The sequence below is a fragment of the Triticum aestivum genome, chromosome 2B (assembly GCF_018294505.1).
Source record: "Triticum aestivum cultivar Chinese Spring chromosome 2B, IWGSC CS RefSeq v2.1, whole genome shotgun sequence".
Lineage (NCBI taxonomy): Eukaryota > Viridiplantae > Streptophyta > Magnoliopsida > Poales > Poaceae > Triticum > Triticum aestivum.
In genome coordinates, this window is record NC_057798.1 from 600,809,955 (window position 1) to 600,824,024 (window position 14,070).

The window sequence follows — 14,070 nt, forward strand, 5'->3', positions numbered from 1 at the left end:
GCGTGACATCGTGGTGGGCTCGGCGATGACATCCATCCTGCCGTTCTTGCGGTCTTGGTCTCATTGCACGCAAATGACAACCTTGGCCTGATTCCTTGAGACTCCATACCCGCGCTTGCCTCCTTTGCACCAAAGAGGAAACCTGTTGTACTGCGTCTGCTGACGCGCGCGTGGCCTTGGTCGTCATGGCTGATGTCATTTCAGCCTCGTGAGGCTGGGTCTTGCATAGAAATCTCCGCACCGCTCAGGAGGCAGCCTAAGGAGGCTGCTCCCTCGGGAGGTCTTAATGTCGCCTGCCTCGCGAGGGTCTTCTCTTGTCGTAGTCGAAGTTGAGTCGTACCAGGCCGTTGATGAAGCCACGTCGTGGGCCGCAGGCAGGCAAGTCTGGGTACCCTGGTTCCTAGAACGCCGACAACGACCCCTTATACGCCCACTTTGCACCACTATTTTACACATTATTGCTCAATTCTAATGTATTTTTATCTTCAATCTGAATATGACACACAGAAAGGGAAATCATCAGAAAATTGCCGGACAACAGAAAATAGGAGAAAAAATACATCATAATAAAAAGCAATTATCTCGAGCTCCAAAAATACCAAGAATTTTTCAGAAATTCTTTTAGAAGAAAAAGAAGACAGGAGACAAAAGGTAGGTCAGAGGGGGCCCACTGGGCCTCCACGCACCCCCGGGCCGAATGCAGCCCCTGGCCACCCCTTTTCGACGCCCTTCAACCTTTATTTTTCCTCTGGCCTAAAAAGTTCTCAAGAATGCGCCTGTCCAAGTAGGACACAAACTGTAATAAAATTTAAACTAAGCCCTCACGCCGGCAAGGACCAGGATCCACCGCGCCTCCATAGCCCCAAGGCCACATGAGACAGGGCAGATCGCCGCCGCCGCCGACAGGAGGCATGAGAAACCCTAGTGGATCAATGCCTTCCGTATGAGAAGGGGTACCAATGCTGGCCCTCCAACCATATGGATGGATGCGAATCAACCTGTGGTTGAGATGGTTAGGTGGACAGTGATATCCCCAACCCACCAGGGTTCAAATCTTGGTGCTTGCATTATTCCTGGATTTATTTCAGGATTTCCGGCGATGTGCTTTTAGTGGGAGGAGACGTTCCCGTCGACGACGAGGCGCCTACAGTGACTTCGTAAATCTCAAGATGATATGCCGGCTCAGTCTCTCGGAGGTGCTCATAGGGGTAGGGTGTGCGTGTGTGCGTTCATAGAGGTGAGTGTATGCGCGTGTATATGAGCGCTTGTGTCTGTACTGATGCTCAAAAAAACCATATGGATGGATGGAGGTTGGGAAGGTTGGTCTGATTTGTTATACACAAGTCATTATTAACCACGATAAAAGCAGGCCTGGGAAGATCTGATTATCTAACTACATTTTGTCATACAAGACCGGGTCAGCTTGACCATGCTTGTAGCCGCACATCTGCACGAGACAACGACCTTAATAAGATTTCAAAAGCACTCCTAATTAGGCATGTCTCTCTCCTTTTGCCAAGTGGGTCAGCTGCATCTGCATAGGCTTTGACGTCAATCCCGCCCTGCTCCAAATACGCATCTCGTTTCAAAATTGCCCGTCAAACCAAACCCAGAAAGAAGAAGAAACTGGACCAAATGCCAAAAGGTCGCAAGTTTGGACCGTGCCGTGCGTGCAAAAACCCATCAACTAAAACGTGCACCGGACCGCACCTCATCAGAGTTCAGAAACAAAACACAATCCTCTCTGACTTTCCCCTTGCCCGAAATGCAAAAGGCCTCGTCGCCTTTACGACCGCAGACCGGACAAACCCCGGCCGGCCCTCCCGGATAGTGGTGGAAAGCGATAGAACCCCTCCACGGCCTCACACGTCACCGCATTCCTCCCGAGTCCATCGACAGCGACTGCCCGGTCGCCGGAGAAAATGACGTCGACCCTGGTCGCCGCCACCTCCCGCCCTCTCCACCTTCCCGTCTCCCTCCCCTCGCCGCCTCCCGTGGCGCGCCCTGGCGGCGGCCGCCGCCGCCGCGCGGTCCTGCGCTGCGCCTCGGTGTCCGAGATCGCGCCCGCGGTGTCCGCAGCCTACGGCGCACTCCTCGTGGGCGGCGGCGCATTCGCATGTACGTGCGTCCGGTCTCGTGATGACGCAATGCGCATTTGCTATCGTGGTTTCCTTCTTCTTTGACCGTTGATTTCTGTTTCGCGCTTCGTGTAGATGCGCGGTCGGGGAGTAAAGGCTCCATCCTTGGAGGGGCCTCCGGATCTGCGCTCATGGGCCTCGTGAGTGGACCTCGAACATTCTCTGCATTTTGTATACATTTCACTTTTGTTTTGTGGGTCTAGTTTGTAGATTATGCACTACCAAATGCGGCGGTGAAATTCGTAACACTCACGGCATAGAATGATTACAGAGACGGCTATAGCGACCCTAAAAGAAAAAAAGAAAGAGACGGCTATAGCAATTATACTTAAACCGAGTCTCTAGTTTTATTGGAAAGTTGGAGACAGTATATGCTCAATGTCGGCTGGAACCTACAACAACTTGGACTGCAAATTGACAGTGGAATGGATTTTTCTAGGCGCAAATGACTATTGGAATCTCTATTTCGCCTGTAATTTTTGTACCTTCTCTTTTGTTTGGTGGGTCGAGTGTGCACTCTTGTAGATTAGATATCAAGTAGTGACGAAATTCATAGCACTCGCTGCATAGAATAATTGTAATTATAGACAGTTAAATCAACCCAATTACGCTTAAACCGCATTGGTTGTTTCAATGGAAAGTTGGGAGTCAAAATATGCTTATTGTTGGGCTGGAACTTAGAAGAGCTTGGACTGCAAGTCAGTAGTGGAACGTGTGGAGTGTAAGATGGAGAGGACTGAAATTTCTGGGTGCGCTAAAGACATTGGAATCTCAGTCAACCTGTAGTTTATTCGAGGGTAAGCAAAGTTTTAGATTACTTTGTTTTCTCTTGCCCGGCATCGTGAAACTGAATTTTCAGCACTTTGGAACATAATCTGGTAACGTACATGGATTTAGGAAATCCAATGGCATGACAGCTCCTGCACAATGGAATATTAGTAGATTCTTCTAGGAAACAGAGGGATTTTCCCGCTTCCATTTCGACCATTATTAGAAGAACTTTGATTTTCTTTCTGATAACGTGATCCTACTTCTGGAAGTGGTACTAAAGAAGAATCATTATAGCATACAATTCTTTGGCAATACATGCCATTCTTCTTGTTTGGAATTTCTACGCAAGAAAAACAAATAGTTAAAACTAGCCAGATTTACCTCGCTGTGAGATATAACCACTATGTGCCCATACATAAAAAAATAGATGTATTTGTTATACACTGTAACGTTTATGATAGCAGCTCCAAGGTATATCTGTTTAATCTGCTCCATTGTAATCTAGGCCCATCGACATAAGTGATATAGCCATATAGACCTCTCTCTCTTATGCGAAAATGCAGAAACTTCTACCATTTAAGTCCAAAAAGTAATATGCCCGCTTTAATCTTGATTTTTATAATCAAATAGATGTAGTATATCAAGTTCCAATTCTGTGCTTCAGTGAGAAAAATATGGAAATAAATGGTATACTACAATGATTTACTTGGAGTTATGTATATAGTTTATGTGGTAAAGGTAATATCATTATAAAAATCATTATAGAAATGTAATTTATTAATTTGCTTGATGGTATTGCCAAAACAAAAGAATTGGCTATGGGTAGTCCACCCCCCAAAAAAATCTTTCTTCCAACCACTATGGGGGAGAAATAATCAGAAACTACGAATCAGAATCGATATACAACTTGTCTGTACTATATGTAACAAGGATTCCTGTAGAAATATGTTCCCAGGCTCAGTTCCATGTTCTCTTACGAATACTTTAAGGATGTGATACCTGTGGAATTATGGTGTCGTGTTTATTTGTGATACCTGGAGAATTATGGTGTGGAGTTCATGCATGAAAAGTCCTGCTATTCCTGATTCCTTTCTTCATGCCATTTTAAACTGGCCTTTCTTAGTTCCATTCCTGCACATAATTTGTATTTTCAGATTCAATTGCAAAATTTCATGGTTTCCGGTTTTAACACTCTACCATGCACAACCAAGATTTTGAAGTCTATGCGGATTTGATGGCAAAGTTGTATGGTTTTCGCTTCTAGCACGGTAACACTGCCATGCACAATGGAAATGACAAATGCAATCATAGAGCAATCAAATATAGCCCTCACTCCACGCATCTATTTCTGTGTGGAAATGACGAGAATTGCTCAAATGTAGAGAGTTCAGATAAGGATTATGATCCATCAATCAGATAACACAAGTTGTGCGGAACACTCTGGTGGCTGGTGCAATCATACAGCTTTGCGACCTTCGCTTCTACCAAAATCAGCTATATATGCCATCAGCTAATCTTCTAAAGTTATCTCACAAGAACCCACCGATCTACGAATCCATGTTGCTGGAGTATGTCACTATGATACTTGCACAACCCGATTGGATGGTTAGAGGTTTATGTATCCATTGCAATGTCACGACAAAGCCCTCCATAGCCGAACACCACACAAATTTCGGAATCATGGGACCAGGCAGTGGAACAAACTTCAGCATTGCCGAGAAAATTACTACACGGTTTCCATCTCTAAGTAACATCCCTGCATGTACTTGCTAACCTGCATGGGGACAAAGACCTCCATTGAATCCAAGAGAGAAACATCCAAAAGGTAGTGGAACGTGTGGAGTGTAAGATGGAGAGGAATGAATTTTGTAGGTGCGCTAAAGACGACTGGAATCTCATTTCAACCTGTATCTTATTAAATAGTAAGCAAAGTTTGAGAAGACTTTGTTTTCTATTGCCGGCATGGTGAACTGAATTTTCAACATTTTGGAACATAATCTGGTAATGAACATGTATTAAGGAAATCCAGTGGCATGACAGCTCGTGCACAGTGGAACATTTCTACATTCTAGTAGGGAACACAGGGATTTTCGCGGTTCCATTTTGACTATTATTAGAAGAACTTCGATTTTTCTTGTGATAACATGATCCTACTTCTGGAAGTGGTACTTGCAGTCCAATCTGCAGTGGAATGGATTTTTTAGGCGCACGAATGACTATTGGAATCTCTATTCGACCTGTAATTTCTGTACTCTCTCTTTTGTTTGGTGGGTCTAGTGTACAGACTTGTAGATTAGATATCAAGTGGTGGCGAAATTCATAGCACTCGCTGCGCAGAATATTTTTTCTCTCGAATAAGCACAAGCATGCGTATCATAGCGCAGAATAATTATAATTATAGAGACAGCTAAACCAATTATCATTAAACCACATTGGTAGTTTCAATGGAAAGTTGGAGACAAAATATGCTTGTTGTTGGCTGGAACTTAGAAGAGCTTGGATTGCAAGTCAGTAGTGAACGTGTGGAGTGTAAGATGGAGAGAGATGAAATTTCTAGGTGCGCTAAGGACGACTGGAATCTCAGTCAACCTGTAGTTTATTCAAGGGTAAGCAAAGTTTTAGATGATTTTGTTTTCTCTTGCACAGCATGGTGAATTGAATTTTCAGCACTTGGGAGCATAATCTGGTAATGTAGATGGATTTAGTAAATCCAGTGGCATGACAGCTCCTACACAGTGGAACAATAGTAGATTCTACTAGGAGACACAGGGATTTTCCTGGTTCCATTTCGAACATTATTACAAGAACTTCGATTTTCTTTCTGATAACGTGATCCTACTTCTGGAAGTGGTACTAAAGAGGAATCATTGTAGCGTACAATTCTTTTGCAACACATGCCATTTTTCTTCATGTTTGGAATTTCTACGCAAGAAAAACAAAATTTCAAGGTATAACTGTTTAATCTGCTCCATTGTAATCTAGGCCCATCGACATAAGTGATATAGCCATATGGACCTCTCTCTTTTATGCGAAAATGTGGAAACTTCTACTCCCTCCGTCCGAAAATACTTGTCGGAGAAATGGTTGTATCTAGACATATTTTAGTTTAAGATACATCTATTTTTATCGATTTTTTCGACAAGTATTTTCGGACGGAGGGAGTACCATTTCAGTACAAAAAGTAATATGCCCGCTTTAATCTTGATTTTTATAATCAAATAGATGTAGTATATCAAGTTCCATTTCTGTGCTTCAGTGAGAAAAATATGGAAAGCAATGGTATACTACGATGATTTACTTGGAGTTATGTGTAAAGTTTATGTGGTAAAGGTAATGTCATTATAAAATGTAATTTATTTATTTTGCTTGATGGTATTGCCAACACAAAAGAATTGGCCATGTGTAGTCAACCCCCACCTCCCCACCCACCCCCCAAAAAATCTTACTTCCAACCCCTTTGGGGGAGGTATAATAAGAAACTACGAATCAGAATCAATATACGGCTTGTCTGTACAATATGTGACAAGGATTGCTGTAGAAATATGTTCCCAGGTTCAGTTCCATGTTCTCTTACGAATATTTTAAGAATGTGATACCTGTGGAATTATGGTGTGGTGTTTATTTGTGATACCTGGCAGTGGCTAGGATGTTCAGAGGCGCCGGAGGATTAATACAGCGATTAGCGGAAAGATAAAGTTATTTTGCAAATTTTCCTATAGGAGGGGGGGGGGGGGGGGGGGGCTTGTACCGCCTACGGTCCGTCACTGATGCCTGGGAATTATGGTGTGGAGTTCATGCATGACAAGTCCTGCTATTCCCGATTCCTTTCTTCATGCCATTTTTAACTGACCTTTCTTAGTTCCATTCCTGCACATAATTTGTATTTTCAGATTCGATTGCAAAGTTTCATGGTTTCTGGTTTTAACACTCTACCATGCACAACCAAGATTTTGAAGTCTATGCTGATTTGATGGCGAAGTTTTATGGTTTTCGGTTCTAGAACAACAACACTACCATGCACAATGGAAACGACAAATGCAATCATAGAGGAACCAAATATAGCTCTCACTCCATGCATCTATTTCTGCGTGGGAATGACGAGAATTGCTCAATTGTAGAGAGCTCTAGTTATAGGATTATGATCGATCAATCAGATAACACAAGTTGTGCTGAACACTCTGGTGGCTGGTGCAATCATACAGCGTTGCGACCTTCGCCTCTACCAAAATCAGCAAATCCGTGAGCAATCATACATGAGATGAGTTAATCTTTAAAAGCATTATCTCACACAAACCCACCGATCTAAGAATTTACGTGTAACTTTGTAAAGATGGGCAAACCTTAGGCGGTCTTCCATGTTGCTCGATTATAAGTCACAATGAGACCTGCACAACCCAATTGGATGATTAGAGGTTTATGTATCCACTGCAATGTAACGACAAAACCCTCCATAGCCGAACACCACACAAATTTCGGAATCATTGGACCTAGCAGTGGAACAAACATCAGCATTGCCAAGAGAATTACTACACGTTTTTCATCTCTAAGTAACATACCCGCATGCACCTGCTAACCTGCATGGGGACAAAGACCTCCATTGAATCCAAGAGAGAAACCTCCAAAAGGTAGTGGAACGTGTGGAGTGTAAGATGGAGAGGAATGAATTTCTAGGTGCGGTAAGGACGACAACCTGTAGCTTATTCAAAGGTAAGCAAAGTTTGAGAAGACTTTGCTTTCTCTTGCCCGGCATGGTGAACTGAATTTTCAACACTTTGGAGCATAATCTGGTAATGTAGATACATCAAGGAAATCCACTGGCATGACAGCTCATGCACAGTGGCATTTCTTCATTCTCATAGGAAACACAGGGATTTTCGCGGTTCCATTTTGACTATTATTAGAAGAACTTTGATTTTCTTTGTGATAACGTGATCCTACTTCTGGAAGTGGTACTAAATAACATTATATCATACAATTCGTTGGCAAGCACATGCCTTTTTTTTTTCTTGTTTGGCTTGTCTACGCAAGAATACAAAACCTGGAAAATAATTGAAACTAGCTCGATTCACCTTGCTGCCAGATATTGCAGTTATATGTCTATATGTAAAATATGGATGTTGCTATACGACTGTTTAATCTGCTCTGTTATATTCTAGGCTCAGCTCACTGATATGGTTTTCTAACATAACTGTAGCAACCTCGAGGTATATCTGATTAACCTGCTCTGTTATATTCTTGGTTCAGCTCACTGATGTAAGCGGTTAGGCCTCTTTTTTTAAGCGACTAATGTAGAAATTTCTAGTATTTCAGTACAAACAGTGATAATCCCCATTAATCTTGATTTATAATAAAATAGATGTAGCCATTTATGTGCTTCAATGAGAACAGTACGGAAATCAATGGTATTACTACAATAATTCATGTGGATTCATTTGTAATCTATATGAAAAGAAACAATAGCTAGAAATTAAATGTAAATGTAAAACAAATTTATTTATTTGCTTGCTGGTATGGTGAAAACGAAAGAAATGGTTAAGGATACAATCAACCAAGAAATTCTCACTTCCTAGCCTGTTGCAGAGAAATAGCTTAAAATTGCAAATTGAAATGATACTACAAATTGTCCGAACTATATGCAACAAGGATTCCTGTAGAAATACATTTGCGAGGTTCAAAATTCCACGTTTTCTTATGAATATTAGGAATGTTATTCTTGTGGAATCAGGGGGTAAAGTTTATAATTTTATATTTAGAAATTCTTGGAGTTAGAATTTCAGAGGGCTGCTATTCCGGATTCCTTTCTTAGAGCCACTACTGTACATAATTGGTATTTTGAATCAGATTTCATGGCAAACAGTGATTCCAGTTCCAACACTCTACCATGCGCAACCAAGATTTCGAAGTCTATGCTTGTTTGATGGCTAAAATTTGCAGTTTCTGGTTCTAACTCAATAACATTACCATGCATTAATCTAAACTGGGAAGTCTATTTACCGTTCCTGAATATTGTACCTTAGAAAAACGAGAAATTTCAAGGTGAAAGAAGAACAAATTATGAATGTGGTACGATAAGTTTAGAAATATGTACTCTTGGCGCAAATCAATGAGCTCATTGGTACTTACCTTTTGGAGTAGCAAATTATCATCCTATAAGTTAGACAGGTTGAGAATGCAGATTCATTGTCTTTTCTTTCCTTCTAGAATACACCCTGGTTGGTGTATTATGCATTAAAGAGAGAAGTTATCTGCACAGCAGGTATAACGCTGCTGAGGGCTAGAAACAAAACGATAAGAAACTTTTATAGAGATTCATTGCTCATACTTGCTGATTCTAATTACTGGCACTCCTTGGATTTCTCTCAGTGAAAAAACCCACATCTTAGTAATTTTCTTTCTGCTGTCTACTCTGATTAAGTGATCATTATATCTGCGTACATGTGCTCTGGATTTTCATTCTAGTCTACTTGTTTTCTCTGCAGACATATTATCTGATGCAGTTTTCTGAGACGAAGGCACTAGGTGATGCTGTTGGATTTGGGTCCGCCTTTCTGTTTGCCTCTGTGTTTGGTATGTTTCACCCTGTTGCACTTGTATCTTCATGAAATCGGAACCTGATGTTGCCGAACCTTCTGTTTTTTCAGGTATCAGGTTGTACAATACCCGGAAACTGGTGCCATCCGGCCTTCTTTTAGCACTCTCTCTAGGTGCCCTGGGAGTCTTTTACGCTGCTTACTTGCAAGACAAGGTGTGAGCTAATCGCCTGACCAGCTCTAGTTTTCTGTACTACTAACTGAAGCAGCTTCCTTCAAGGTTTCCTCTCATAAATGGGAAAAAATTGGGACCGAGCACCGACGGTCGGTGTTCCTCCCAACGTTGTAGTAGTCTCAACAAACAGCATTTAGTGCCCCTCTGTTTGTTGCCAATGATAAGCTGTGACCAAGCTTTGATTCGCCGATGCGCTGATTGCCTGACTGCAGTTGTTCAGGATTCCTGTGCTGAATGTTTCACAGCTTGTGGGATTTCCGCCTGTGGCCTAAACCGTCGGCAGGATCCGTGAGCTGAATGTTTCACAACTTGTGAGATTTCCGGCTGTGGCCTAAACCGTCGGCGCAGCGAAGAGGTAGGTTGCCTGTATCCTGTCGATCACTGCTTGGCGAATACCGGCAGTGATACGCCGTGGAGCGACCGACGGGCGGGCGCGAATCATCACGCGTGCCGTGCCTATCTATCATCTAGATACTGGTTGCCTAACCAAATCTGGGACCTGTGGTGAGTCGTGATGCGGTACCACTCTGTAGATGGATGCTAATTGGCTGCCTGCTCTACGTGTGATGTGATGTGTGTGTGTGGTACCACCGCTGCTTTGCACGCCGCTAATCGGACGCCGATCTGTTTCTAGGGCAAAGCGACATGAGAGGCCTACTGTCGTTCCTGGTTGGTGGCGGCTTAGTAGTGTGGTGTACCTTGGTGGTACAAATCCGGGCCTGTTCGCTTGTTCTTCGGCCGCTGCATTATTGCTCTGAAGGCATATATGCATCGTAGTACGGAGTACGTTTGACGTAGGAATGAATACTTGCAGTTATAGCTCTCTGACAGAGCGCACGCTGTTGCACAATGCATCAGTGTTCCACTTGTTCATCAGAGGTTCTGCTCCCCCTCCGTCGGGCATGTGGTTTTCGCACACAGTGCAGCGGGCAGTGCTGCATGGCCAGAATCCACAGCGGGTGCACAGGGTCTTGTGGACCGAGTGCACTTCGAGCCAGACCACGGTACGTGGCCGCTTAATCATTCACGGCGTCCTCCACCGGAGAGAAAAAGCGTACGGGGTGTACTGGCCGGCCGGTGCACTGGCACGAAAGTAACTGTCCTGAACTAACTGGCACATCAGCTGCGGTGGCGGTGGCGCTGGCGTTATACACGGGGGACGGCCCAAACTGGATGGACGGACCGGCGTTGTCGTCTCTTCTCTTCGATCCCGTGGCTCGTGCGGCCGACGGGCTTGTTCTCTCCGTGTCCGCATCGACCACCCCCACGTGATGAAACAACAAGAACCATTCCTCCCGATGCAGATAAGGCAGGGCTAGCCAGCCATGGCTATAGCTTTACCTGACCATCAGAAGTGTGAGTGTGGGTGCAGTTTCACGGACCATTTATATCTGCACAATTGAACTCCTGAAACTCCTACTCGAGTAGGCGTCAAGCCGTCAACGACAGCGAGACGTATGAAATTCCTCCGAGGAACGGAGACGGAAGCTTTGCGGTGGAAGGAGTTAAAGTCTTGGCATTTCCGGATGGAGAGGTTGCGCATTGATGGCGCGTGTTTGGGCATCATCAGCAGGTTCCTCTCGCGTTAACGTCCGCCCTCCCGTGCGTTGCAGGCAGCGGCACCCGGCACCCACCTCCTCCACCACACCCATAACTCCGCGCACGGGCCCTCCGTTCCAGGCTCCCGCTTTCTCCCTGATTCCACCGTCCCCCCCTCGCGCGGGCCAAAGCGCCCTTTTTCCGCCTGTTTGCGTGCGGTTTGCCACGGCACGGCCCGCACAAGCGGCCACGGGGTTGACGCGCCCCAGACCATCTCGTGGCTCGTGCCCCCTGGCATTCAGCTCTCACGGGGTTCTTCCTGCCAGACGTGTCGCAAAATCGAAATTTTGAACGTACCCATGCTAGAAAGCAAAAAGTGGCAGTAGTACTGGTAGCAGTACAAGTGCGTGCCAGTGGACATTCAAACGAAAAAGTGTGTGCTGGATGAACAAGGGACAACAGGTAGATTCGTGTTATCAGCCGAGATCGACGGTTTCTTGGAAGCAATCTACATTGTACGAATCGACCACGTACGTGATCTGTCACTACACGCGCCACGCCGGCAGGGGCAGAGGTTGCCGGCGGCGGGGCGCCGTCGGCCTCGGCTCGCGCTCGGCCGTGGCGGCGGCGGCGGGGGCGAACACCTCGTCCCAGATCTCCGCGAAGGCCCGGAGGATGGCGTCGTGGTGGCGGGGCGCGTTCAGCGCCAGGAAGCGCCGGAGGAGCTCGCGGAGCTCGTCCCCCGTCACGATCCCGTTCTCCACGATCATGTTCAGCATCGACCGCCGGAAGTCGCCCAGCGGGTCCTCCGACTGCTTCACCACCGCCACGCTCCCGTCCAGCCTTCCGCTGCCGCCGCCGAAGCCGTTGCTGTTGTCGCAGCTCATCGCTTTCCGGTGCTTCGGCGCCGGCTGCGGTGTCGGCGAGCGCTTCTCGTCTTCTTTGCTCTTGGACTTATTATCCTCCTCGGTCTTCGCGCTCCGGAGCGGCTCCAGCGGCGGCGGCGGGGGCAGCGGCCGAGGTGGCTGTGGCGTGAAGTGCGCGTCTCCTTCTGGCTTGCTGGCTTTGTCAACGCTCTTCACCCTCCGATGCTGCTGCGTTGGGACCTGCAAGGATGGCGGCGGGAGCGGGCGCGGCCGCGGCGGCGAGAAGTCTCCGTGGCCTTCTTGGACGCTGGGCTTGTCGTCGCCGCGCACAGCTCGACGCTGCACGGGCCGCGACGGCAACGGCGGGGGCGGCGGTGGAGGAGGAGGAGGCGGCGGCGGTGGCGAGAAGTGATTTCTTGGGGGGCTCTTGGTCCGCGCGCACGACTTGATGCTCCGCTCGAGCTCGCTGAGCTCGCGCAGCAGGCCGGAGAAGCTGGGCGTGGTCGCGGAGCTCGCCCGCTTGCACTCGACCTCGTCGGCGTCGGCGTCGGCATCCTCCCACAGGAAGGAGGAGGAGGCGGAGGGCACGGTGAGCGTGCCCGTGGACGTGGACGCCGACGGGTGCGTCCTGCTGGCCCTCCGCGACGTGGCGGTGGTCGCCGTGGACGCCTCCGTGCCGGAGCGCGGCGACGAGGCGGCCACCGCCGCCGCCGCGACGGCCACGGCCTTGGGGTCCTTGCAGCCGCAGCCGAGCGCGAAGCTGACGCCGCCGAACCGCTTCCTCGCCGCGACGCCGTGGCTCATCCCCTCGCGCGCGTGTCGCTCCCGGTCACTCGCAGCTGCCCACACCACAGGGATCTTGGACGGTGGCCGGCCGGCCGGGGCGGCCTTTATATCGCAGAACGCTGGCTGCTCACAGTGGCATATGGTGGCTCGCTCCCCTCGCTCCCGACCCCCGAGTTATGAAGCCAGCGACGAAGAAGCTACCGAGCTCAGCTGCGTCGCATGTACATGTAGTACTACCGCGTACGCACGCGCACGCGGACGGATACAGTAGACGTGACGACGCGCGATCCGCACCGTCCGTTCCCCTTTCGCTTAAAGACACGATTGATGGTCAGTTGGATCGGATAGCTAAGCTAACTAGTATAACGCCCGTGCGTTGCCACGGGCTCTTTAAAATTTATAATTAGTATCTTTCATTTATCATTCCCTCATATTGGGTGATTATGGGGTGCTCTAATTAGAAACACAGCAATCAAATATTAGGAAATTTCACCGAACGAACAACAACGAATAATACGATATCTATCAAACAAATAAAATGAGGTCATATTTTTGGTCCGTCATGCACTTCTGTTGAAAAGTGCCTATCCCTTTTAGAATCAACCCACTGTTTGCTCGCACGCAAAAAAATACATCTCTAAAGTGGGGAACCGATCGGTGCCAAAAAGAACTCAAACTCCTATCCAATCTCGACTTCGTGCTCTTCCACTTCCATTGATAAAGATGGGACGTCAAGGGTTTCATCATGATGACCTCGAGCAGCCGCCGACATCCCTCCCCACATCTACCACTACCCCCTGCTGCAGCTTGCATTGTCCTTGCTCCTCGAGGGAGCTAGGGACACAATGTTCTCTAGGATGGGCATGACCAGATCCACGAGGAGGCCACATTCTTCCATGAGAACCCAATCAAGCACACCACCCTCCGCAACCATCCAATCCCGGCCTAACAAAGTCAAGACCCGCCATCGATCCACAAATCAGGCTTGCAGCATCCAGGTTCACTGCAAGTCTGCGACGAGTCTGTAGTCGACATCTTGACTTTGGCTATCCCCACGGAAGAATCATCGGATCCTGCTTACTTTTACCATCACTTCGTCTCTTCCCAAGGCAGCGACACCACCCAGCCAATCACCACCACCGCTTGCGGCTTGCCTACATAAAATCATGAGAAATCCCCACGGCGGTGCTGTAAGATCACCTTGA

The 14,070-nt window shown here is 47.2% G+C and overlaps 2 protein-coding genes across 2 annotated transcripts; one reads left to right on the forward strand and one right to left on the reverse strand.

The window, feature by feature from the left end:
- Window positions 1-1,775: 1,775 nt before the first annotated feature.
- LOC123046239 (protein FATTY ACID EXPORT 4, chloroplastic) lies at window positions 1,776-9,864 on the forward strand. Its single transcript, XM_044469542.1, has 4 exons — window positions 1,776-2,118; window positions 2,214-2,278; window positions 9,389-9,476; window positions 9,551-9,864. The coding sequence occupies exons 1-4, from the start codon at window positions 1,923-1,925 to the stop codon at window positions 9,658-9,660; spliced, it is 459 nt and encodes a 152-aa protein (XP_044325477.1). The 5' UTR covers window positions 1,776-1,922; the 3' UTR covers window positions 9,661-9,864.
- A 1,787-nt stretch (window positions 9,865-11,651) lies between these two features.
- Window positions 11,652-13,209, reverse strand: LOC123041752 (WASH complex subunit 1). Its single transcript, XM_044464318.1, has one exon. The coding sequence runs from the start codon at window positions 12,881-12,883 to the stop codon at window positions 11,759-11,761; it is 1,125 nt and encodes a 374-aa protein (XP_044320253.1). The 5' UTR covers window positions 12,884-13,209; the 3' UTR covers window positions 11,652-11,758.
- Window positions 13,210-14,070: the final 861 nt, after the last annotated feature.